The 27,019-nt window shown below is 36.4% G+C and overlaps 1 protein-coding gene across 1 annotated transcript in view; it reads left to right on the top strand.

The window, feature by feature from the left end:
* Positions 1 to 27,019, top strand: part of KY (kyphoscoliosis peptidase) — a 100,396-nt gene that overhangs the window by 59,369 nt on the left and 14,008 nt on the right. The window contains exons 9-10 of the mRNA XM_074302115.1: positions 15,687 to 15,875; positions 20,729 to 20,919. Coding sequence (XP_074158216.1) covers positions 15,687 to 15,875; positions 20,729 to 20,919 — 380 coding nt within the window. The remainder of the gene's footprint in view (positions 1 to 15,686; positions 15,876 to 20,728; positions 20,920 to 27,019) is intronic.

Here is a 27,019-nt window from a genome sequence, read left to right as displayed (position 1 = left end):
CCTCATCTGTAAAATGAGCTGGAGAAGGAAATGACAAATCATTTCAGTATTTCTGCTAAGAAAATCCCAAATGGGGTCATGAAGAATGGAACATGACTAAAAAATGAAACAATAAAACATACCAGGCTGAGGAATTTTTATTTTATCCTTGAATCAATAAGCAATCAGTAGGTAGAATGGCACACTGGACATTAATATATCCAATATTTTTGGCAAGAAAAACTTAAATGTAGTCACTAAGAATTGGGCATGACTGAACTGACTACAATCTGAGTATGTGTATATGTGTATGGATTGGGGATATAGATTTATTTATCTCATTTATCTCATGTGACAATGAGATAAATTCTATATATTGATTGATTGATTGATTAATCAGAACTCTGATTTCTTTGGAATAGAGACACACACATACTTACACCATACTACACACATATGCATATATACAGCTTGATAATGCAGTGGATAGAGCAACTGGGCCTGAAACCAGGAAGATTTGGGTTCAAATCCAGCCAAAGACACTTAGCTGTATAGCTCTGAGCAGGTCATTTAACTTCTGTTTATCTTGGTTTTCTCATCTGTAAAATAAATATAATAATAGTATCAACTTCTCAGCAAAAGCCTGGCACACAGTGAGTGCTATGTAGATAGAGCCAAATGTTAGTTAATATATTTATAGATAAAATATAGTTATCATTATATATCTCAAAGCTTTTTAAACTGTGGGTCATGGTCCCATATGGAGTCACATAATTGAATGTGGAGATCATAAAAAATTGGCAATAGCAAAAGGTTTCTGAATGCAATAACCCAAAATTAATTCAAAATCAAATGTATAATGAATCCAAGGTATTTCTGGCAGTGCTTGTCTGTGTTGTATCAGGTAACTTCACTGTAACCTTGGTTCTGAACATACATGTGCACTTTGCACTACACATGCACAAATAATGCCGGAAATATCTCAACTCAGATTTAAGATGGAGTCACATAAAAAATTTCTCAGGAAAAAAGATCACAAGTGGAAAAAGTTTAACAAGTCCTGATAAATATCATTATGGTTATCATTTTAGAGAGATATATGTATATGTATGTATACACATATATATATACCAATATACACATGTGTATATGTGTACCCATACATATATGTTATATGTATGTATATGTTTATCTTTGTTCTTGTTATATAGTCATTCAATCATGTCCTATTATTAGTGACCCTATTTGGGGGTTTTCTTGACAAAGATACTGGAACTATTTGCCATTTCCTTCTCCATCTCATTTTTACAGATGGGAAACTGAGGCAAATAAGGGTAAATGACTTGCTCAGGGTCACAACTAGTATGTGTCTGAGATCAGATTTGAACTCAAGAGGCCCTGATTCCCGATCTGGCACTCCATCTATTATATCATGTAGCAGTAAAGTTTTCTGACTCAAAGTTTATTTTGGTAGCTCTGTAGACTATGGGTTAGAGAGGAGAGAAGCTATAAAGATGGGGACCAAGTAGGAGTCTATTAGCATAATCCAAATTAGAGGTGATATGGTGGCTATATAAATCAAAAGGAGAAAACAAATATTAAATGTTTTGAAAGTTAAATAATCAAGACTTGGCAACTGATTGAAAATGGGGAACGCAGGGGAAGGTCATATGGTTAACTAGGAGCACGGCATAGGAGTATGGACGTAGAGTCAAAAAGACCTTGGGTCAGACTTCACATTTGATGCTCACTAGCTGTGTGACCATGAGCAAGTTAATTTTTGAGTCTCATTTTTCTTATCTTAAAAAAGAATATTACCACCTGTGGTATGTAGCTTGTAGAGTTGTTATAATCTCAAATTTCTATATATATATATATATATATATATATATATATATATTGCTTTGCAAATATTGACTCAGTAGTGCCATCTGCAGAAATAAAAAACTTAGTGGGAGGAATTCTTACAGAATATGTAGATGCTGATATCCAGCAAGCACTTAGAAATATAGGACCAAAGCCTTGGGGGGGAAAGTTGAGGATGGAGTATAATGTAAGTTCTTTGAGGGCAAAGACTATTTCATTTTTACCTTCTTATGCCTTATACCTGTAAGACCCTGACACATACTAAATGCTTCATTAATGCCTATTTAATTAAAATTAGATATAAAACTCAGTCACACGTTTATATCTAATCTGTGTTTAGACGGTAGTGAATAGATAATTGTGAAAACCATTGAAGTAGGTAAGATCATCAGCATGTGCAAATTATCTTGGTCTATATTGAGAAATGTTCAAAATACAAAGGATCAGTATAAGGAAACATGGTGCACACAAGACAGTAAAATAAGCTAGTTTTATTGAGGGTACATTTACAAATGATGAGCAATCAAGGAGGATGATAGAGGCAAGTCAGGTTCACTGGCTCAGGCCTGACTGGAATTGGAAACCCTAATGGGGCCCTGGATGGAATGAGATACTCCCACCAGCAAAATCTGATCGTATGGAAGAGGGTTCTTGTCTGGGTCTAGAAGGATCAGACATTAAGGGAAGGGAGCAAGAAGCTTGGACTTTTAAGTGATGCTGATTCATCGTAGGATCAGGGGAAGACTATTGGGGAATTGGCATTTAATTGATATTCAGACTTCCCTCCTACAGGTATGAAACTTTGGCCACTATCACCGGTCTTACTCTGACAAGGTGTCTCAGGGGTTTTGGAATTTCCTGGGGCTTCTCCATTTAGCAGAGTGAGGAGGCTATCACCAGGGTCATTATACAAAAATACCCAGAGAAGGAGAGACAGCCAGTGACAGAACAATTGGGGGTCACCTAAGCACTGTTTACAACTTTCTTCCCTAACTCCTAGAGTGGTTATGAAGTACAATGTGAGCGCAGACATGTTTTCACTAAATAAATGTGAGCAATTATTAGTTTCTAAAGTTAACATTTTACACTAAGTGGTTAAGCCAGCTAATTATTTCTGAAGTGCCCCTTCATGTTTATAAATCAGATATTGAACAGTTAATGTGTTTCATGATTGCTTTTAGTCAACCACAGTCAAAGTGCTAGAGAATTTCTTTTTAATTTTCCACTTGTGAACCAGTGACCTACATCAATCAAACATTGTTCTCTATTAATATTCCAGAAACTCAAAACCAAAACATTTGTCATATAATTTCTCTCTTGAAGTCTCATGAGCTGTTCAGCTTCTTCAAGGGTATGGCTATAACACGAAGGCAAGATTAGGAAGGCAGGAAGGGACAGTGGAAAGGTCACTGAAGTGAAGTCAAGGAGGTAGGTTCAATCCTACCCATGACACTCCTTGGACAGATCATAACCTCCTTGGGTTTCCATTTCTTCACATGTAAAATGAAAGAATTACACTAGATGGTCTCCAAGATCCCTTCAAAAAATTTATATATTTGATCCTATAATCCTATAAAATGGTGACTTTTAGATTGTAGAATTGGTTAAGTGAGCCATCAACTCAGTGACTAACCTATAACAGTAACCCTAAATATATGCATCTTCTGAGATGAGATTACCTTATGGCTGTGCTGTCATGACTAATGATCTTAATAGCAAAAATAATGCTTTAGAATATCAAAAGTATGTGATGTATTATTTGATGTAATACTTCCAATAATGCAGATCACAGTCCCTTCCTTTATATCTTTAATAAACTGTCTCTATAAGTTACTGTATCTGAAAAAAAATCCATCACTTGTAGCCAACCTTCTGATTCTGAAGTGAATTAGCTTGGTTCTCAGACACCAAATACATCATCCATTGTTGAGCTCATACTTTCCCACTTTAATGGAATTTAGCAGAAAAGGGGTTCTTTGGACTTAGGTTTCCAGAACCCAAGATTTTCTCCATGTCTCCACAATTAGATTTTATAGTAAGACTTTAATGGAATAAAAGCCATTATGCTACTATGAATAATATTTGGAGTGAAGATTTCTTGAATCTAGTTTTTATCATAAAACATTATAAACCAAATGTTCCAAACTAGAACTTTTAAGTAATATGGAACATGAAAGAGCATCTACTGCAACTTTGTCCCTGCACCATAACTGTAAGTAACTGCTTTGTAATCTATCACTTCTGGTGATTGATAGCTCACCATATCACAGAAACATCTATTCTATTTTTATGCTATATCTAAGATCTTGTTGATATAGGAAATTGCTTTTGAAAAAATTCCCACTACCAATATAGATCAGCAAGAGCTCTGCAAATTATAATCTTGGAGCCGGCTAGGTGACACAATAGCTAGAGTACTAGACTTGTAACTGGGAAAACCTGAGTTTAAATCGTGCCTCAAAGAAATGCTAGCTGTGTGATACTAGACAAGTCAATTAATCTTTCTCAAACTCAATGAGGATAATGATAGCATCGACCTGAAAGGATTGTTGTGAGAATTAGGTAAGATGATTTGTGTAAAGTGCTTTATAAACCTTAAAATACTATATACTTTCTAGATATCATTATTATAGTGTTATAATTATTGTTGCATCTTCTCTAGGCTAAATCTTCATCATTCCTTCTTCCTTTCCTCATATAACATAATATTCAAACATCTTGTCATCTCAATTTCTTCCCTCTGGATAATTCCAAAATGAAACACAGTACTCCAGATGTGATCTTTCCCAATTGTTCTGTGGGATTATTGCTTCTTTTCATCTGGACACTGCACTTATATTAAAACAACCTAACAATGCGATCTCTTCTGTTGGATGGTGAGTTCCTTGAGAGCAAGAACTGTCTTTTATCTTTCTGTGTATCCCCCGTGCTTAGCACAGTGGCTGCTACTTAATACATGCTTGTTGCTTGTCTAAAGTCAAACTCTAATATTTCATCATTGTCAGGAGGTAACCCTGGGTTCCTGAAATCTCCAATGGAACCAAAGTTCTGAAAGACTCTATCAAGATATGTGTAAAATCCCAAAAACAGTAGTGTGTCTCTCTTCCCGGGACCAGATAGCTGAATTTGATGAAGTTATTACTAATGGATTGGCCACTAAGTGATAAATATTTTCAATCATCATTTATAAAAAAACTGTTTACTAAGGCATAGAGAGGCATCAGTTTGTTTTAATAGAAAGAATAACCACACTCATAAAGCCCTGGATTCTTGAAGAAACCAAGTATAAGCCAAAGGTAAGACTGTTAGTTATTCAAGCAGTCTTCTTACATCACTGACTGTGAAGGAAGGGGGGAAAAACCCTTCTAATAAACTCTTTATTCCTAATACAAGCATTTATTCTTGTGATGTAGAAAATATAATCATCTATTCCACATTGTGGTTGTTTCCCACCATTTTACACCAAATTCACATTCTCTGTATCAGAGAAGAAATTTGAATTTTTTTTCTATTTTTCTTTTAGGGGGTGTTTACAGTACCCTATTGTAAAATCTGGGTTAATTATTTGGTCATAGGCCCATAGGTCATCTACTGACCTTTACATGTTGTCTGAAACTTCCACAAAACTCCCCCCAAAATTCCCACTTAATTTCTTATGCAGACCTGCATGATATTAAAACTACAATGGGGAAAGTTATGATGGGGAAAGGATAACTGTATTGTGAGGTCGAAGGAGAGACTAAAACAGAATATGGGAAGGTAATGTTCAAGCAACACAGGCCATTTCTGCCATCCTTATTAAGATGGAAAAAGAACAGTGCATTATATATCCACCACATGACTCTTCAAGCTTCTCCCTTGTGATATCACAGGATGTAAAGGTCACAAGAGACTTTAGAAAACACTTGGCCCACACCCCACTCATTTTACAGATAAAGAAACTGAGATCCACAAAAGTAAAATTCCTTGCCCAAGGTCTCACATAGCATCAGAACCCAGACCAAACACCTAATTCCACAGTCCATTACATTCCATTACACTACAATCTCTCTCACACTCAGAATACTGATTTCTTTGATAAGATGTTTCTGTTACTTGACTCCATCATCTTCTCACCATCTCACTATGGAGGCTCCCAGTTGTCCCTGGACATCTCCTGTCCTGGTTCTTTTGTTTTCAGCCATCCTGATTAACACAATCTGAATTTATCATCTGGAACTAACTCCCAATAGATACTGACTGCTTTCTTCCACTCTCAGATACAACCTAACTTCATGCTGCTCAGTGGAATTGTAAATTCAGACAGAATCTGGGCCAGCTGTTGCTGCCAAAGCAAGTGTGAGCTCTGTTATTCCTATGTGCCTGGAAATCTCTTAATCCTTCCATGAGAAAAATAAATATAGTTTCACCTTCCTTCCTTGAGACCAAGTGGCCCCTGAGCAGAGATATCATCTTAGATTCACTTGCCTTGATGGGCAAGCTCATCTTGGTGTTGAAATTGGTTATTTACCATCATTATTCTTAATTCTGCTACCATCATTCAACATCATATTTGAAGTTGATATGTGCAGAAATCAAAACTGACCTGAGGATTCAAAACAGGATTGATGGCAGTACTCTCAATAGAAACAAGGAAGCCAGGAGGTAGAATTGATTTGGGTAAAGGTTTGAGTTTGATTTTATGTAAGAGGGTTTGAAATAATGATGAGATGTCTGACTGTGGCCTAAAAAAACAGTTGTAATTCTCCGGAGACAATATGACAGTGTACTAACTCTAATATTTCTAATATTGCCTGGACACTTATTGACTTTATGAGTAAGTCATTTAATTTTCTTACTTCAGTTTCCTTATCTATAAAATGAAGATATTGAACCATTTGATCTCTGAAATCCTTTTTAACTCTAGACTTACTATCCTACTTAGTTTTCTAATTTGTGGATTGTGTATAAGAATTTTTAAATGCCAGGATGGTATTCCCTGTCTCTCAGCATACTTCCTGGATGCTTTCTTAGACTTCCATCTGTTGTGTCCTTATGGAGTAAGTGAGGAAACTTCTGTGACTAAAAAGAAAGCACTACCCTGAATGTCAGCAGCCTCAAAATAGGGTACTAGAATATTTGGCTGTAATTGGACAGTGCATGGAATTGGACAGCAATTGAATACAGTAGAATAGGCAGCTAGGTGGTACATTGGATAAAGTCAGAGGAACCTGAATTCAAACCTGATCTCAGATCCCTACCAGCTATGTGACCCTGGGTAAGCTTCTTAGCCACTGTCTACCTCAGTTCCCTTAACTATAAAAAGAGGATAACAATAGCCCTACTCATAGAGTTGTTGTGAGAATCAAATGAGAAAATATTGGTTTAAAAAAAAGTGGTTAGTACAGTCCTTGGAACATGGAAGGCACCATATAAATGGCTATTCCCATCACCTTTCAGTGGGGTAGAGAATTTCTAGAGTTCATGATGGAGGACTAATCAGAAAGGATGCTGGTAATTTTGAATTAAGTCCATAATCATTCTATAGCCAGCAGTAACAGGGGAGCTGAATGTTTGCAGCACAAGAGTCAGGGAGGAGTCAGGTATGACTCTTTCATGTCACTCATGTGCCACTATAATCTTCATACTCACAAAATATTTTGTTCTCTCTTCCTTTTATCTGTAGAGAATTGCGTGGACTCAACTAGACTCTAAGAAGTCATGTTGGGCAAGGTATTTAACCTCTTTGTGCCTCAGTTTCTTCATCTGTAAAAGGCAGGAGTAGTGGGAGAAGGTGACTAAGTGATAGGATGATTAGAATACCAGTTCTCAAATCAGGAAGGAATCTTTATAAGTTCAAATCTGGCCTCAGTCCCTCACAAGCTGTGTGACCCTGGAAAAGTCAGTTAACCCTATTTGCCTCCGTTTCCCCATCTGTAAAATATCTGGAGAAGGAAATGGCAAACCACTGCAGTAACTTTGCCAAGGAAACCCAAAAGGAGTTATGAAGAGTTAGACATGACTAAAAATGACTCAACCACAACCAAAAACGGAGAGATTGGATTCACAATCTCTAAGGTTCTTCTCAGTTCTAAATCTGCAATCTCATCATTCTCTTTTCTTGTTCCCATCCTCTTGGAAAAACTGATTCTTTGAGGTGACACTGACTATGGCCCTCCAGAGAGGAAAAAAAATAGTTGGCACAAAGAACATGGACATTAATATCCCCAGGTGATTATGACATTGATTAAAAGTGATTGGTATAAAGGAAAGAGCACTATATCTTGAATCAAAAGATTAATTTTGAATGATAGCTCTGTCACTCACTATGACTTTGGGCTAGTGATTTCATTGGGCCTTGGTTTCCTTAATTGAAAAATAACAATATTTTAACTTCATACTTCAAAAAGTTATTATAAGGAAGACACTTTTTAAACCTGTGAGAGGTATATAAATGTAAGTTGGCTCAGACCTATAATTTCACTGGTGTAGTAAATTCTCAGGGGGGAAACTCCTTCTCTCTCCCAATGGAAATCAGCAACTGTTTTGCAGATTAGAATCTCAGCTTTACGAATTGGCTAGGGCACTGAACAGTTCAGTGATGTGCTCTGAGACAAATTTACTAATCTATGCTGATTTCATAGGATGATGGTGGTAGTGGTGGTGGTGGTGAGGATGGTGATGATTTTATCATGGCCAGTTTAGAGAGCCAAACAGATAAGGATAAATAGATAGACAAAGCCAGCCTCGGAATCAGGAAGAACTGGGTGCAAGCCCTCTCTCTTATACTAGCTGTGAGATGATGAGTAAGTTATTTTACTTCTTCATGCCTCAAGGACTCTCTAAGATATAGTTTGCAAAGAAAGTGCTAGCATGAATTGGTAGATCATTTCATCATCTAGCATTTCCCCTATCCCAATGAAGTTACAGATCTAGTTCTTATTTCTATCATTACTATTGTCAAATATTGTTATTAACTAAAGAGATAACCCTTGGAGATTAGCCCTCAGAACCTTCTTAGACTTGGACTTGAAACTTTTCCATCTCTTGCAGTGTTTTTGCTCCCACATCCATGTCATTCAGGAACTCAAAGTCACCTCCACATCATGGTGATTGGGCTAGTAGAGGAATAAAGTGATATTCACGTTTATTAGAGGCATATATTCACTTAAGCAAAACATAATCAGAAAGGAAAATGATTTCTTGATGTCATCATTTACTGTGTCCTGAAGATAAGCACAAAATGCTCTTTCATGCTCTCTGCCCAGTATGAGCTGGAGCTGATGGGTGGGGCAAGTCTGCAGGTGCTACTGATTGCAGTTCCACAGCAGGGCATCCTCCATGGCAGGAGCAGTCAGATGACATGGTGGCTCATAATTAGAGGGCTTGGTGATGACTTGATTGAAACCAAGAGAAGAGATAAAGCTACAATCTGAAAAACTTGTCAGAATCAGATGAGCCAGGAAACTGCTAAGTTATTGCAATTGGGCATGGCTTATCTTACTACAAAACAAATTGGAGTTGGAAATAACATCCAAACTTAGGGGGACAGAGATGAATTGTGTTGATGGCATCTACTTTCAGAGTTCAAATATTTGACAGCGTGGCTGGACACCAGACAGCCCATCCCAAGCCTGCCTTCCAAGGCTTCTAATTTCACTAGAATGAGGTCTTCACCTAAATACTTCCTGATTAATGACTGGGCAACGTGTCTAGGTCTGAAGTTCCCCAAGAGAGACAGAACTAAGAGTAGATAAAATAGACCTAGTTTGCAATATGATGGAGGTGGTAAAAGGCCAGTTTTTAACATGGTTTTGTGAAAATGCATATGTTTTCATTACCCCTAAAATTCTAGGTTTCTTTTGGGCATATAATTATTTCAAATCATATGTAGAGGGATAGGAGAGAAAGAGAGACTAGGAATATGGTAGTTAAAAAATAAAAATAAAAAAGGCTGCTGAAGCATTTTTAATTGTAGAAAAGAATGAAAGTTGGATAGTCTATATCATACTGCTTTCCATCTTGGGGAAGTGGGAGGGGAGAGGAGAAGAAAATTTAGAAACTCAAAATCTTTCAAAAAAAATCAATGTTGAAGATTGTATTTACATGTAATAGGGAAAAGTAAAATGCTGTAAAAATGTTTAAAAGAGAAGAATGGACATCCAAGAAAGAATCATGATAATCAGGATGGTTTTAAAGTTATATGTTGAATTTTTTAACTATTTAAAAAGAAAAGTGAGTTGTGCATAATAGAAATTCACAATTCCATGTACAATCCTTTTTCTGTTCTACTATTTCTGAAAATCTCATGTTATTTAAATCATATGTGTCAACAAAGGCTCAAAGTTCCCAGTGTACAGAAACATTAAAAGGATGCAATTTTCAAATACAGAAAATGCCAGCCACAATTTTTACACTATATCTTAAACTGATTGCTATCCAGGCCATGAAGAAAGTAACCCTTTCTGTACTCAGACTCTTTGTTGTACATTTTGGCATTTAGTAGACACTTTGATGAGGAAAGAGAACCCCAGCCTTGATAATATCCATTGCTTTGTCATGTCATAAGAGCTTAATAAAATGCTGTTAACTAAATGAATTTGCATCATCCATGTTATTGTACTCTGTTGATATGGGGATATTCTCTCATAAGTTTGATTCTAATGCTTCACTCGGGCCTTGATGTGACCATGGATTCTCAAAGACAGATACTGGCAGATTGATTATATCATTTTGGAAAGGCTTTAAGTATGCTCTTAACAGACTGTGTTTGCTTTCTGAGGACCAGAATAGATAAATACAGAGTCTAATCATGAGGAGACTAAGTAAGCATTTGGCAATGAATGATTTGGCCATGAAAAAAAAAAGATTGCCCTCAATTTTGAGTGACCTCCTTACATTTCCACAGTGACTGTAGCAGAAACACAGAAGGAGGGGGTAAGGGTGATTTTGAAAATCACATTGTTTTTGGACAGTTTATAAACATTAACTGCTGGTACTCTAAATGTGAGATCTTTCTGAGACCAACAAATAGACATATTACTAGACAAAAATAAAATTCATATTAACCTTATAATTCTTGCTATAAATTAAGTAAGAAGGCAAAAGAAATTTTGACTAACTAGAAGAATGGTTCTCAAAGTCTCTTTAGAGAGACAAGCAAAGATATTGACCAACTTGGTTCCTTCTTGGACTCTAGGGGAGAAGAAAATCATCACTTCATGATATACTTAGCCCAATAGCTTCAGTGCTCATTATGAATATAAGCAAAAAATATAGTCATGATGGCATTTGCAATTTATGCATTATCTGCTGTGAAAGATGGGGGAGTAGAACAGAAAAATTCTATGAAGAATTTGACAAGATATACCAAACTAAAGCAAATCTGTACTTTGATAGTTACTGAGTTTAATGCAGTGGTGTACACTGGTTAAGGTTTCATAAACAAGGAGTCAAATGTTTATAGATTATTCAAAAGTCTCATGTCTTTGTATCAAGAATTCTTCCATAAAGAATAAAGTAAAAAAACACTGGACAAGAGTAAACACTGAACAATAGCACAACAAATGAAAATGATTACATTGGAATAAACAAAACAAACAAAAAAAGATTAGGCTGCTTATGGGAGTGGAGAAGGATCCATATCAAAACTGTTGTTTGCTGTATTCTATGGTAAAAGCTATGGTAAAAGTCTAAATTGGCATAAAATTAAAAGAAAAGTTAAAAATGAGATAACACTAAAAAATTGCAATAACTTCAGCCTGACCTATTTGAACAAACCACTGATGCCAAAAAAAAACACTAGGAAATAGAAAGATACAAAGATATTGACTTTGATCATCACTATTTCTGGGGGAAAATTATAATGTAAAACAGTTTCTATAATGAAGACAAAGGAACCAAGAAACTGTCTTACTCAGCAAACATTTGAGAGAAATGGAAGCTGAAAACACACTAGTAAGGAATATAAAGTTATTTATAAAATGTTGCGGAGGAAAATGGGTCTGATAGCTTTATCTACCCTCTCCAGGAAACAGCCTAATTTCCCTGAATTTGCCTTTCACGCTAATACTGGGGCTTGCCCCACTGATCTGCTATACTACTGAAAGCCCCACTGATCTGCTGTACTACTGAACCAGAACCAAGAGTCTCATTACTGAATCTGCTGTTTAAGACCCTCTCACTCTCTTCCCTAGACTTCCTCTAAGCTGGGCTGAACATCCCTTTCATCCTAGTGAAAGTGACCTATCTTGAAGTTCTTCTAATCTATCTTGAGCTGGAGAGTGGTTTTGTTTCAGACTCTGTTCAGACTCTGTTTTCATGTGGTTTTCAAGGGAAACTGGGAGAGCTCAAGCAGCTTTCTGGCTTTCCTCTGCCATTTTGTCTCTGCCTCTGGAACTGTTAAGAACACAATATTTCTAGAAGGGACATAATATTGAATACTTTTTGATGAATTCATAACAAGACCTGGACAATAATTTCATAAAATGATCAGGCATTGGAAAGAACATCCAAATTTATGAGAGCATAGATCCATTACAGTATACCTGACACTGTACTAGCCACCAGGATTACAAATATTAAAAAGTTGGTGAGCTTATATTCTACAATATGTTCACCTATAGAAGGGTATCCTTATGCAAGTACAAATGAAAGGAACGAGGCATGACTTTGCCTTAAAAATGATAACATTTTAAGCCATTATATTCATCAGCTTAGGGTTTGTTTATCAGACCAAAACTTAAGAAACTTAAGACCAAAATTTATTTCCCAAGGCAAGTAGACTTGCCCATAATTCATAAGTAATTAACTTTTCTCCTTTTTCCTAATCTAGATATTTGAAATGAATGAATTTAAATTGTGTGAGCTAATGGAACAGTGTTATGCAAAAGGACAAACATATTAAAAGTAACATCAAAACGCATAGACTGGACAGTTCCTATTTTATGCAGCTTCTCTAACTTTGTCCATTTAGTTACCTAGTTCTATAGCTCTGATTCTCTGTGGGGTGAAAGAGACAGAGAGAAAGTCAGAGAGAGAGAGAAAAAAACACAGAGAGAGAGATAGAAAGAGATGAGGAAGAAGAAGGAAAGAAAAAGGAAGAAGAAAAAAAGAAGACAGAAGAAGAAAAAGAAGAAGACAGAAGAGAGACACAGAGAGAAGAGAATTGATCAAAAAGGAGGAGAGAGAGAGGAAAAGAGAGATGGAGAGAGAAATGGAGAAGAAAGGGAGGAAGGAAGGAAGGAAGGAAGGAAGGAAGGAAGGAAGGAAGGAAGGAAGGAAGGAAGGAAGGAAGGAAGGAAGAAAGAAAGAAAGAAAGAAAGAAAGAAAGAAAGAAAGAAAGAAAGAAAGAAAGAAAGAAAGAAAGAAAGAAAGAAAGAAAGAAAGAAAGAAAGAAAGAAAGAAAGAAAGAAAGGAAGGAAGGAAGGAAGGAAGGAAGGAAGGAAGGAAGGAAGGAAGGAAGGAAGGAAGGAAGGAAGGAAGGAAGGAAGGAAGGAAGGAGAGAGGGAGAAAGGAAGGAAGGAGAGAGGGAGAAAGGAAGGAAGGAGAGAGGGAGAAAGGAAGGAAGGAGGGATAAAGAAAGAAAAGGAGGGAGAAAAGGAGAGAGAGAAAAGAAGAGAGAGAGAGAAAAGACAAAGATACAAAGGTTGCCTTTTAGCATATTTGCTACTAATTTTTCTTGAACCAAAGTTTGCATCTAGAGAGGCAGCAGACTCCCAGATCTGGACTTTCTATCATCAGAAAACCACAAATTTAAGAAAACCCTAATTCCTTGTATTTATTATTACAGTTTCAAAGTACTTTAGTTACATTCTATTATTTGATGATAATTGTAGCAAACAGTTATCTGGAGCTTTAAGATTTATAAAGTACTTTACATCCATTATCTTATTTGGTCCTTATAACCACATGATATAGTGGGATAGATGAACTTGAAATCAGAAAGAGACTTGGATTTAAATCTCACTTCCAACATTTTTAGTCACATGATTCTGTCCAGGTCATTTAGCTAATCAGAACCTCAGTTTCCTCATCTATAAAACAAGATTAATAACAGCAACTAATTATCAAGGTTGAGGTGATGATTAAATGAAAGAATGCATATAAAGTGCTTTTCAAACCTTAAAGTACTCTATGAATTAGCTATTTTTATTATTAGGTAATTACTTTGGACAAATATTACCACCCCCATTTTAGGCAGAGAAGCTATGGGTTAAAAAATTTAGATATCTTATCCTGTGTCACACAAATCTAAATACCAGACCATTGTGCTTATAATTAAAGGGTTTAAAGTTGGAAAGGACCTTAGCTGGAAGGGAATGTCTAATTCAGTGATGTAATTTAACAAATGATGAAATTGAAGTCCAGAAATAGGAAGAGATTTCTCCAGAATCACATAGGTAACAATATGGTGTGGATTCAAACCTAACTCTTTTTAATTCTAATTTACCACTCTTTTGCAGTGCATCCCATATGATCTTCATAATAACCTTCCAATCTATATAGATTCTTAATCTAGGGCATGTGAACTTTAAAAATTGATAAACAAATTTCAATAGAATTAATTTCCTTAGTATGCAATGTATGTTATTTTATGTATTTAAAAGTATTATTCTGTAATGGAGTCCTTGGGCTTTGCCAGATAGCCAGATGGCATTATGACACAAGAACCTTTATTGTTAAGACTAATAGGAAAAGGTACCACTTACCCCTATTTGGCAGGTGAAAGAATTGAGACATGAAAAAGTTCTGACTTCCCTAATATTATATATTTAGTTAGTAACAGAGCCAGGTCTAGATCCTGAATCTCTAACATATACTCCAGAGCTTTTTCCACTATAGCAAACCATGGGCTGTATGCCCTCAGTCAACCCAACCAGTGATGTCTAGGAGAAAAGGATCTTGGGATTATCAACATAGAGCTGTGAGGAGACAGCATATACATAGAACCTCAGATCTAGAAAGAATCTAGATTCCATCAAGTCTAATTCATTCATCCTGCAGAGGAGAAAACAAAATTAGAGACCTCCAATGACTTTGTCTAAGCTAAGATCACACGCAGTAACTTGTTAGTAACCAGTTATCTATACTACAACATATGGCAAAAGCCAACACAAAGCTAAACAGAGAGAATTGGAGAGAAAAGAAGGAACAAAGAGGTGGAAAACCAGTGAGAGACATAAAAACAAAAGGAAAGGAGAGACAAGGAGGCTCAGAGAGGGGTAAAAAATATATAGTGACCTAAGGCATGTAAAAGAAAGAGAAAGCAGAAAAATCTCATTGAAAATTCTGAAGGATGCATGATGAAAAATGCTATCCGCCTCCAGAGAATGAACTGATGAAGTCTGAATGCAGATTGAAATATTCTTTTTTTAAACTTTATTATTCTTGGGGATTTTTTTGGTCTGCAAATTCTTTTGCAACATGGCTAAAATGGAAGTGTTTTGCATGACTGCACATGTATAATCTCTATCAAATTACTTGCCTTCTCAAGAAGGGAGAAGGGAAGAAGGGAGAGTATTTGGAAATCAAAAAAAATTTTTAAGAATGTTAAAAATTTTTGTTTCCATGTAATTGGGCAAAAAATAAAATTAAATGTTGATGTAAATATTAAAAAATCATTGAAAAACCAAATATAAAATGATACGGAACTTTCCTGGAGAAATGAATGATAGCAATAATAAGCATGAGATAATGATATAGCAGCTAGAGGAGAACTCAGTCTGTTTCAATCTTGCATCTTCTGCTGCTCCTGACACCTCAGGCATTGCAGGTTATATCCCCTTGAAAGCATCAGAGTAGATGAGAGACAGCCTTTCTGCACAGGAGGTGCTTCTCATTAAATCTCTCCTTCCCCACAGGATTGCAGGGGTGCATTGTGTGACAGTGGCCGGATACTCCAAAGGCTATGGCTATCAAACTGGCCAGAGTTTTTCAGGGGAATATGACCATGCCTGGAATGCTGTTTACTTGGAAGGAAGATGGCATCTATTGGACAGCACTTGGGGAAGTGGCCTGGTAGATCCTGCTACCACCAAATTCACTTTCATGTAGGTATCCTTCCTCATTTCTATTGAGTTCAGAGAAATGGGAGACAAAGGGAGAAGAAGGGTCTTTGGATCTTTTGGAGCTTCTTTCTCATTTTCACACTCTCATAAAAGCATTCTCGTATAGATTTCTGTCATAAGATAAGTTTCCTTGCAGATAGATTCATAAAGGTACCAAAAGCACTGGCCTACAGCAAACATATTCAGTTTCCCTTTCCCAGACTCTACATCTCATCCCTTTGCCCTGTCCCTTTACTCCAAACATAACTTCTCATTTAAAAAAAAAGTGAAATAAGAATAGCAAAGAGAAATCAAGTTTATTCTGTTTCTTTTGATTTATCTTAGGACTTGGGAATATAAATATAGATTCTGACTAAAATCCAAACAATAACTCAGTGAAATTCAAAGTAGCTTCAGATAAGTGACTAAAATAAATCTTCCTGATTCTATGAATCAAGAAGATTCAGGTGCAAATAATGCCTCATACACTTATCTTTCTGTGTGGTCAAATAACTTAACTTCTCTCTATCTCAGTTTACTTATCTGTGAAATAAGAGGATTGGAGTGAGTGACCTCTAAGGTCATCTATAAATCTATGACTCTATAGTGCTCTAAAGTCACAAGGTCTACCTACTACAGATGGAGCCTATTTGAGTGGATGATTAATGCTGCCCTACTTTATACTGTTTAGGATCATATCCCTGAAGCTGTATATACATAGTCTTTCATTCAGGAGTAGAGGGAGACTCTGAGGAACTGGCTGCAGGCAGACACTTATATTCACTCTTGTCTGTTGAAATGAAGAACAATGAGAAAAGTACTGTTTGTTAGAAACAATAAGATGCATTTCTAATTATGTGTGTTTCTGAGAGAGACACATTCCACAGGGAAAGTAATGTCAGTAGAACTAACAGAATCCATATACTATCATATATAGCCTTCTAATCCTCTTGGCTTAGTCCTCTTACACAAGTCCTTTTCTTCTAATGTCATTCTTCACCTCTCCAGTGAAATCCCTCTATCCTAGGTCACCCAAATCCAGCCTGGCAGCCACACATGTCTAGCCCAAACAAAGACTTTCTAACAGAGAAGCTATTCTATTACAGAAAATCAAAGTTCCCACTCCTTTGCAATGATTTGCGACCCTTACCATCAGGTTAGAGCAGCTAGCTGGGCCTGGAATCAAGACCTGAATTCAAATCTGGCCTCAGACATTTAGCCCTGTTTAATCTCAATTTCCTCATCTGTAAAATGAGCTGAAGAAGGAAAGAACTAACCACTCCAGTGTCTTTGCCAAGAAAACTCCAAATGGGGTCACAAAGAGTAGGATACAACTGAAACAACTCGACAACAGTAACAACTACCATCAGGCTCTATAGGACCCATTGAATTGCACAACATAGGCCCAACATTAAAATCCTAGAACACAATCACAGAACAGGAAAGGACCTCTGCATTCATCCATTTCACTCCATGGTCTGGAAGGAATCCCTTCTACAATATTTTCTTCAGGGAAATATCATGGAGAGGGACTTCAAGTGATAGGGAACTCCCCACCTCCCAAGACAGCTCATTCCATTTTGAGGCAGCATTAATTGGAAGATTTTTTCCCCATGAATTAAGCCAAAATCTATGTCACTCTAACTCCCACCCATTATATCTAATTCTGCCCTCTGGGACCAATTAAAACTAGTTTAATCTCTCTTCTATATGGCAGTCAAGGAGGTTTAGGATCATTGATTTAGAGTTGTAAAGGAGCTTAGAAATCATCTCAAACAATCCCTTATTTTAAAGATGAGGGAACTGAGACCCAATGAAATTAAACGACGCATCCTAAGTTAAATACCCGGTCAACAACACAGCCAGGATTCAAACTCAGGTCTGCTAACTCCATTCAAACACAACACTCTCTCCACTGTACCATACATTCCTAATTAAAGGGGAAGTGATTGTATCCCTCTCTACCTCTATTCTACTCTAGGCTGAGTGTTCCCAGACCCTTTAATCATATTCATTTTCCAGTATCTTTATCCCCCTGGTAATCTTCCTCTGGACATGTTTCAATTGTCAATGTCCTTCCTAAAATGGGACATCCAAAACTCAGTACTATCAATATGACAAAACATAACAAGCCTTTCATCTCTATCATTCTGCTATTCCATTGTGCACCCTAACTCAATTATAGTTCTTCCATCTAACATGTTAACTATCCCACCTAGCTTTGTATGAGCAATAAATTCATTAAGCATCCCATCTATTATTGTTTCATCTTAATCTTCTATAAAAATGGTGGATGGAATAAAGACAGACTAATCCCTAGGACACTCCTTGGACTCTTTCTCCAGCATAAGATCAATCTTCTGATCATCATTTGTTGTATCTACATACTGAAGCAGTTTTAAATCCATCTAACTATACAGATGCAGTACACATCTTTCCATCTATCCACAAGAATATTTTAAGAATTCTTTGTTAAATTACTGCTGAAGTCCAGGTATATCTTAGACATTTTCCTAATCTGCCAACATTATCACTTTGTCAAGAAAGAACATAATATTTATTAGTCTGGCATTGTTGTTCATGATGAGCCCATACTAGCTCAGAAAGATCCCTGTTTTGTTTTTTTTCTATATGCTCACAAACCACCCCTTTAATAAAGGGTGGTTCCAATTCTGTTATTTTGTGAGAAATCAAAGTTAAGCTTACTAGGCCATAGTTTGAAGAGTCTACCTTCTCCCACTTTTCAAAACTCAGGCTATTTGCCTTTCTCCATTTTTAGCCTCTATCCCTTTCTTATAGATGTTTTTTTTTTTCCCTCCAAGATCAGTACCCCATTCATGAATTCTTTTATCACCATGGAATATAGTTAATGCAAACATGGTTGAATAAATGTATTGAGATGATCTGTTAGATCCTGCTTATATTGGCTTTTGATTGCATTTTTGTCCTATATATTGCAGTCCAAAGACTGTGACTTCTACATAATGTGACCGGAGACAGCACAAACTGGGATGGTAGATGAAAGTTTTCACTGGCTGTAAGTCAGTCTATGGCATTTACTGAATTTTGTGCAGAGTTTTCTAAGTGCTATATAATATCCCTATTACCTTCCTTCTTCCAGTCACCTACGCTCAAAACTATAGACTCAGATTCTGTATTTTTTTTCAGATGTATCATTTCTTGTTTTGTGTAGCCATTAAGAGATACTGTGTCTGGTCATCAAGCATGAAAGCTCCTTATAAGCATAAATAGCTCCATCCATGTTTCAATTCTCCACATTAACTAGCAGAGATCTGAGGCTCTCCTATAAGGTCACATGAATTTCATCTCTCCCTTTTGTTTCTGCAAAATTCTTGGAACAAAAGCAGAATATTAGGCTAGGAGGCCATCGATATGCTAATATACTAGAATAGAGCATATCTTTCCTTCATCAGATCCAATCTCAAAGGTCTCATTATTCACCCAGTGTATTGGCCCAGGGCAAGGAGCCTACATAATGATCTATAAGATATGTTTCCAATTCTCATTCCTTTTTTTTTTTTTATTTAATAGAGGGGAAAAAATCTGCTTTTAAAAATTGAAATCTTAACAAACCTGTCTCCTTACCAATATATTACCCTTCAACTTCTACTTTATAATTATAGTTGTATAAATTGCTTCCCCTTTATTAGAGTGAGCAGACATTTTCTTCTCAACACTACCTTTGGTCCCCATGAGCCAGTCCTTAATTGTCCTATAAGACAATTCTAAACAAGGGCAACCCAGTATTGAGCCATCCTTTCAGTGCCTTCCAGGCTGTAGAATCATAAATTTGAGCTTAAAGGGACTTTAGAGGTCATTTGCTCTAAATCCCTTATTAGCTTAGGAAATATAAAATCCCAGAGAAGTTAAGTAACTTTCCTGTGATCACACTGGAATTGAACCAAGATCTTCTCCTTCCACTTCAACTCTGTGTCCTTAGTACTGCATCCAATACCCACAAATGATGGTGTGTCTGTGTGCAGTGGTGGCTTTCTTATTAATGTAGTGCCCTAGAAAGCCTGCAGGGATGAATCTCTGATAATAAATGTATTTTTTTTAACATGTCACTGCAAGGCTGAGTTAAATAGCCTCATAATGAAGCAACTAAAAAACAATTTAGGAGAACAAGGGTATTGTCCATTTACAGTCACTCCCTACCCTAACACACCCCACCTCACCCCCACTTCCCATCTTGCCTGAATGTTTGAGGTCTAGACTGAGTTTTGAGCCTTTGCTCTTTTTGGTCTTGAAAACAAAACTCTTAAGTAACTATCTGTCTAATGGATGCCCTAAGCCTGAAAAATCCACAAATAAATACAGGTCATATCCATTGTGTCAAAGGAATAACACATCAAAGGCATGTGATAAAATATGCATTAGGATTTATGAAATAATCTCTACTGTGAAATTAGTGGATGCCAACAAAAGGATACTAAAATTTGCTTTTTCTAGGTTAGAATGGTTCTTGTACCAGTCATAACCTCCATCCTAATATGTGTGGAAAGAAGTATGGCTTAGGAGTCACAGGATTGGATTTAAATCTTAGCTCTATTATTTAATACCTGTGTGATCTTAAGCAAATCACTTCTCATTTTTAGGTCTCAGTTTCCTCATCTCTAACATGAGGGATTTAAACTAACTGGTTTCTAAAGTTCCTTCTTACTCTAATTTTATGTTCCCTTAATCTTCTACTTCAGAAAACATGATTAAACCAAGAAAATAGAGTACTGTAAAGATATTCAAAGTGACCCTGGATGCTGATGGAAACACAGCATTTTTTTTAGGCTGATCGCTGTGCAGGGCTGCCCATGACTCTGTCTTTCTCTCTGCTGCAGATACAATGAATTCTATTTCCTCACCCACCCTGCCCTGTTCATTGAGGACCACTTCCCAGACAATAAGAATTGGCAACTGCTGAAACCTGTCCAGTCTCTAAGACAATTTGAGACCAATATGTATCACAAGAGTGAATTTTACAACAAAGGGATGCTGGCAGCACACCCAGAGACATCAGTCATCAAAACAGGTAAACAAAGACCCTAAGCCAGGTGAACAAACAATGAATGGTTCTCTTGCACAGCATGTTCTGTCTCTGAAAGGAACCTGTGTAGGTTAATTGTTTCTCAATGGGTTAAGACAGTTTCTCCTCCACAAGGGCCTCAAAGTATAAAAATTCAGGTTAAATAGCAGGACTTTCTGAATTACTGTCATGACATATGAAAGAACAAAGATAAATCTCTAGGTCAGTCAGCAACACTTACTACATATACGTCACATGCAAAATATTGTCCAGAGCATTAATTCTTTAATGGGTCATATCCTCATTGGTCTGAACATAGAACTTGTGATAATTTTAAGTCAACCCATTCAATTAGCCCATATTTATTGAGTATTTGCTATCTATTAGTTGCTGTAGTCATAGAGATTATAATAGGTTGAGGATCATACAGTCCCTGAATTTAAGGAGTTTTTAACTGGGTACCAAGGGCAGCCAAGTGGTTCAGTGGATAGAGCCTGAATCAGGAAGACCTGAGTTCAAATGTTGCCTCAGACACTTGCTGGCTATGAAACCCTGTTTTGCCTCAGTATTTTTATCAAGAAAATGAGCTGGAGAAGGAAATGGCAAATGCTTCCATATCTTTGCCAAAAGCCCAAATAGGGTCATGGAGAGTCAGACATGACTGAAATAGCTGAACAGCAACAACAAATTAAGCATAAGTAAACAGATAATTTTAAATCAATTTAAAATATGGCAAGGGCATCAAGGCAGTACAAGATGCCACGAGGAGGGAAAATCCAGTAGAAAGATCCAAGACATGCTTCATGAGGATGATTAATTTTTTGAGGCAGATAAGATTTTAATAGCAGTGAGAACATTGCAGATAGAGAAAATGTCATATACAAAAGTGGAGAAGTAAGAAAGCTTCAAAAAATGTTTGGGAGACATCAAGGAATTTGGACTATATTCAGGAGGCAGAGGGGAACTTCTAAAGGTTTTGAGCTAGAACATGACATGATTAGCATGCTTAGAATAGAGTAGAGAGAGGAGAAATTTGGGGCAGGGAAATCAATCAAAAAGTTGCTGCAGTAGTAGAGGCAAGGAATGGGGGCTTTGAAAAGAATTGTAACAGTAGAAAGGGAGAGATGGGAACTAGAGGCATTGTGAAGGCAGTCTTTATATTCTCATTGCTATTTCTTTGGCCAGGAGTTTAGGTCATCAGAGTCTCTTGGGAGATATGGAAAACAAGTAATAGTAGAAATATGTGACTTATATTACATCACACAACAGAGAGGATACACACAGATCTAGGATTTCCAGAATAACAATAAATTGCATATCTATAACTATCTTCCAACTTATAGGCTAAAGAGTATAGTATGTATTTCATCTTCAGGGAACCATGGAGGGCTTTTGAGTAGGGAAATTAAATGATCATGTAGATTTTTTATGGATTAATTTGGCCGTTCTGTGAAGGACTTCTCAGAGAGAAAAGGTATTAAGGGCAAGTAGATTATCTAAGAGAATATTACAGTCTTCCAGGTAAAGGATGATGAGGACTCAAAGGAGGGTGATGGCAATGGAGATGTGTTTGGAGACACCCAGGGAATGAATTCCAGAAACATTATGTAGATAGAATTGCCAGAATTTGGCATTTTGGGGTTAAAGAGTGGAAAGAGCCAGAGAAGACTCTTAGGCATAAAGCTGAGGTGACTTAGGGGATTCTGTTGCCTTTGGAAGAAATAAGGATGTTGAGAAGAAGAGCAAGATTTGGATTAAAGAAGATGAATTCAGTTTTAAAATGCTGAATTTGAGATGCTGTTGAGGAATTCAGGTAAAGGAACCTTGAAGAGAATTCTAAAAGTGAGACTGGAGCTCAAAGGAGAAATAGAGACTGGAAATGTAAATTTGTGAGTCATCTGCAATGAATGTAATGGCTTTAGGCAGAACTTCACCTAATTAATCCTAGGCAGATGGATATATTTTTTATACTAATTCTTCTTTTTCATCTCTTTTCTCAATAAATCTAGAAATTTTTTCCTAAATCTATATAGCTACACTTATGGCCAATTTTTCCTTGTTCTACCCTTAGTGGTAATGGAGAATATTTGATCACCTTGTCTACTTGAAGACTATTAATGATAATAATTAGCTCTATATTTTATGTACTTTAGGTTTACATAGCACTTTATAAATATTTCCCTTTATTCTTATAACAACTTTGGGAGGTATATACTATCATTATCCTTACTTTACAGATGAGGAAACAGGCAGAAATTCAATAAGTTGCCCAGGTTCACACACCTACAAAGTGACTGAAGCAAGATTTTAATTAGGTCTTCCTGATACCAACTCCAGCATTCTAGCCTCACCTAAGTACCTCCTACTAAGCTCAAGTGCCACCTTCCTCATCCCCAACAGCTGCTAGAGTCTCCCTGCTAAACTACTTTGTGTTTGTTTGTGTGCATTTATTTATATGAGTATATCTTTCTATCCCCTCCACTTTCTAGATAGAAGTTAAACTTCCTGAAGGTAGAGATTGTTTTATTTTTATGTGCCCCAGCACCTAGCAAAGTACTTGGTATACAGTAAGCAATTAATAAATGTTTGCTTGATTGGTTATAATACAACCCTGAGTCTGAAAAGGGCCTCTTTTTGCCAAAATATGATGTCATTTGAAATTGAAGGTGTAGAAGTGGTCCATCCATCCATATTTCCATGTATAAGCCTCCTTGTGAGCCTTGTCCAGAGATGGAGAGGATTTCTTATGTCAATGATAGAGTAACAAAATCACAAGTTTAGAAACAGAGCAGGATAGTAGAGAGAACACAGGAAATAATCTTTCTAACCAGTGTAATCCATATCTAAGATAGGAATTTTTAAAATGATTATATATAAGTGGCTGTCTTTTGCTGGAAGACCTCCATATATCTAGCTCCCAGAAAAGTGGTAATGGGAATACAAAGAATCAGCATCTCTTATATTCATCCATCTGTTTCTTACTACTTCCACAGCCCTTTCTAAGTCCTATGACTTCTTACCTATATAGATGCTTACAGTAACTTTAACTGGACTCCCTGTCTCAAATCTTTCCTCTTTCCATTCTATCCATTCCACATTCAAACAGTTCTTCAGAAGCAATTTGTTTGTTTCTTTTTTAATGAAACTGAAATGGGCACTTCTTACGACTTATATGCATTGGTTCTAATTTTGTCCATCATGGGCAGTAATCTCCATTTGCAAATTTCCACACTGATAGGAATGCATTTTCCAAACATACACCAATGAAACACCCTTTTTGGAAAGTTCCACCATACTAGATTCTCAGTTTGTGCCTAATTAGAGACAAGATTTAAACCTAGAAAGAACTTTAGAAATTATCAAGTCTAAGAGTTATTTAATGTGGGAACCCTTGAACTTAAAAAAAGTACTTCAATAACTCTATTTTAACCTAATTAATTTCCTTTATGATCCCATATATTTAATGTATTTTAAAATGTTATTCTGAAAAGAATATGCTTCACCAGACTGCTAGAAGAATCCATGAAACAAAAAAAAAGAAAGAAAGAAAGAAAGAAAGAAAGAAAGAAAGAAAGAAAGAAAGAAAGAAAGAAAGAAAGAAAGAAAGAAAGAAAGAAAGAAAGAAAGAAAGAAAGAAAGAAAGAAAGAAAGAAAGAAAGAAAAATAGATTGAAAACCTCTGATCTAGTCCAGAACTTTAGCTGGCTTGATCAAAACCAATAGCATGTTGTACTTCAAGTAGTGTTGCTCTTGAAGAAAACAAATGACAACTAACTCCATAGTTAGGCAAGTCACAATACAGCCTCAGTTTCTTTATCTATAAAATGGGATTAAAAAATAAACTCCATACCTCAAAAAGCATGTTATTTATAAATTGTAAAGCATCATAAATATAAGCTGTTATTGTTACATACAATGACATTATATAAATACAAGTAATAGCATAGGGATTTAGGATACAGGTCTCCTGCCTAGTAAGCCTTGGATTCTACAACACCAAGACTACATAACCACAACCATCTGTGTATTGCTCAGAAAACCCAAATCACTCTGACCCTGTAAAGATTCTCTTAAGTCGAAGTGTAAATGGTTTATGCTTGAAGAGAAGGTCCTGAGTCCCACCTTTCAAGCACAATAACTGGCAACTGTGAATTGTCTGTAGCACCCACATTTGTTCCAGACGACCTGCCCTTTTCAACTGATGTTAGTTTCTTTAAACAGGTTGTGCTGCTCTCACTTACTTTTTAAAAAGCTATAAATATCTGACAACTCCAGCTGCTAAAATAACAGGGTAAGATTACTTGCTTTTGCATGCTATATGAGGTTTAGGGAGCTTTTTTTTTTTTTCCTATTGAGAATTATTGACACTTAAGAGAAAAAAAATCAATTGAGGGTCACACAGACATAAAAAGCAATTTGATTTAATTAAGGTTTGTCCATAGAACCTCTGAGTTTAAAAAGTGGAAAGAATACTTCATTGGGAGTCACAGAATCTGAATTCAAATCCTGGTTCTACTGCCCACTAGCTATTCCATTTTGGGAAAGACGCTTAATGTCTTTCAGCTTCTGTTTCCTAATCCTAGTTGAGGAAATTGTGCTGGGTTATCTGCAAGGTTGTTTTCAGTCATTTTGCATTTGTGTCCAACTCTTCATCATCCTCTTTGGGGTTTTCTTGGCAAGGATACAGGAGTGGTTTGCCATTTCTTTTTCTATCTCATTTTACAGATAAAGAAACTGAAGCAAACAGGTTAACTGACTTTCCCCGGATCACACAGATAGTAAATGTCTGAGGCCAGATTTGAACTCATCTTCTTGAGTGTAGGCTGAGTGCTCTATCTACTGTACTACCTAGCTGCCCAAGATTTTTGCCAGTTCTAATCTCAGTTTTAGTCTACAATTCTAGAGCAAATAGTCCAACCTCTTGTCCAATTCTGAATCTCTTTTCAACATCTCATTAATGGCTTATAGCTCTAATGAAGGGATTCATTTTGCATATCATGGGCCCTCTCTGGCCATCTGGTAAAACCTATTGACTCCTTTTCAGAATAATGATTTTTTAATGCATAAAATAAGATCATAGGGAAAACTGATTATATTGAATAGTTATCAAATATACATTTTTAAAATTCATAGACCTTAGATTAAGAACCCTTGAAAGACTCCAGAAGCCATATAGTACAGTTGCTTCATTTTACATAGTTACAGGCTGTAACTTATCCATGGCCACACAGGTAATAAGTATTGGGGTAGAATTCAAATCTAGGTCACCCACCTACAGACAAAGCCTTTTTTATTACACCATGATAAACACATTGCCTTTTCAGGAAGCCTTATCCACCTTCAGATAGCTCTAATTATTAAGAAATGTTTCCTTCTTTAGAGCTGAAATCACTTACTTGGCGAGTCATACCCACTGTTCCTAATTTTCCTATGGTATCAAGAAAAACAAGAATGACCCTTCTTTCACATGATAGCCAATCATTAAAAACAACTATTGGATTGTTTTTAATTTTCTCAGATAATCACAACCTCATAACTAATATTTACATAGCACTTTAAGGTTTGCAGAGAATTTTTACAAATATTATTTTATTTTATTCTCATCTATCCTAGGAGATTGGGTGCTATTATTACCCCCATTTTACAAATGAGGAAATTGAGGCAGATGGAGGTCAAATGATATTGTTAATCACATTGCTAATACATTTCTTAGACCTCCCTACCTTCAGGTCTAGCACTCAATCTGCTATCCCACTTAGCCACCCACTGACTTAATTGCCTTGACATAAGGCATGGCATGTATTATTATCCATTTTTTTAAACAGATGAAAAGTCAGTCAGTCATGGAATTCCAGAATTGAATGGGACCTCTGAGATAACCCATACCTGAAGCATTAATTCACTTCTACTATCCCCTTCCATAGGAAGACCTCCATCCCTTAAAGAAGCCACTTTTATTTTGAGACTGCTTCAAATGTTAGGAATTTTTTCTCTTTATTCAAATGTGGAAGGACCTATGGTTTCTTCCATGTAAGGAATTCCTGGGTGGATGAGCTTTTTTCATTGAAAGATTTCAAAGCATCCATGACTTAGAAGATAAGTTTTTT

This window comes from Sminthopsis crassicaudata, chromosome 3, assembly GCF_048593235.1.
Source record: "Sminthopsis crassicaudata isolate SCR6 chromosome 3, ASM4859323v1, whole genome shotgun sequence".
In the NCBI taxonomy this organism is placed as follows: domain Eukaryota; kingdom Metazoa; phylum Chordata; class Mammalia; order Dasyuromorphia; family Dasyuridae; genus Sminthopsis; species Sminthopsis crassicaudata.
Note: the sequence above shows the minus strand (reverse complement) of the source record. Positions and strands in the feature narration are given on the sequence as shown.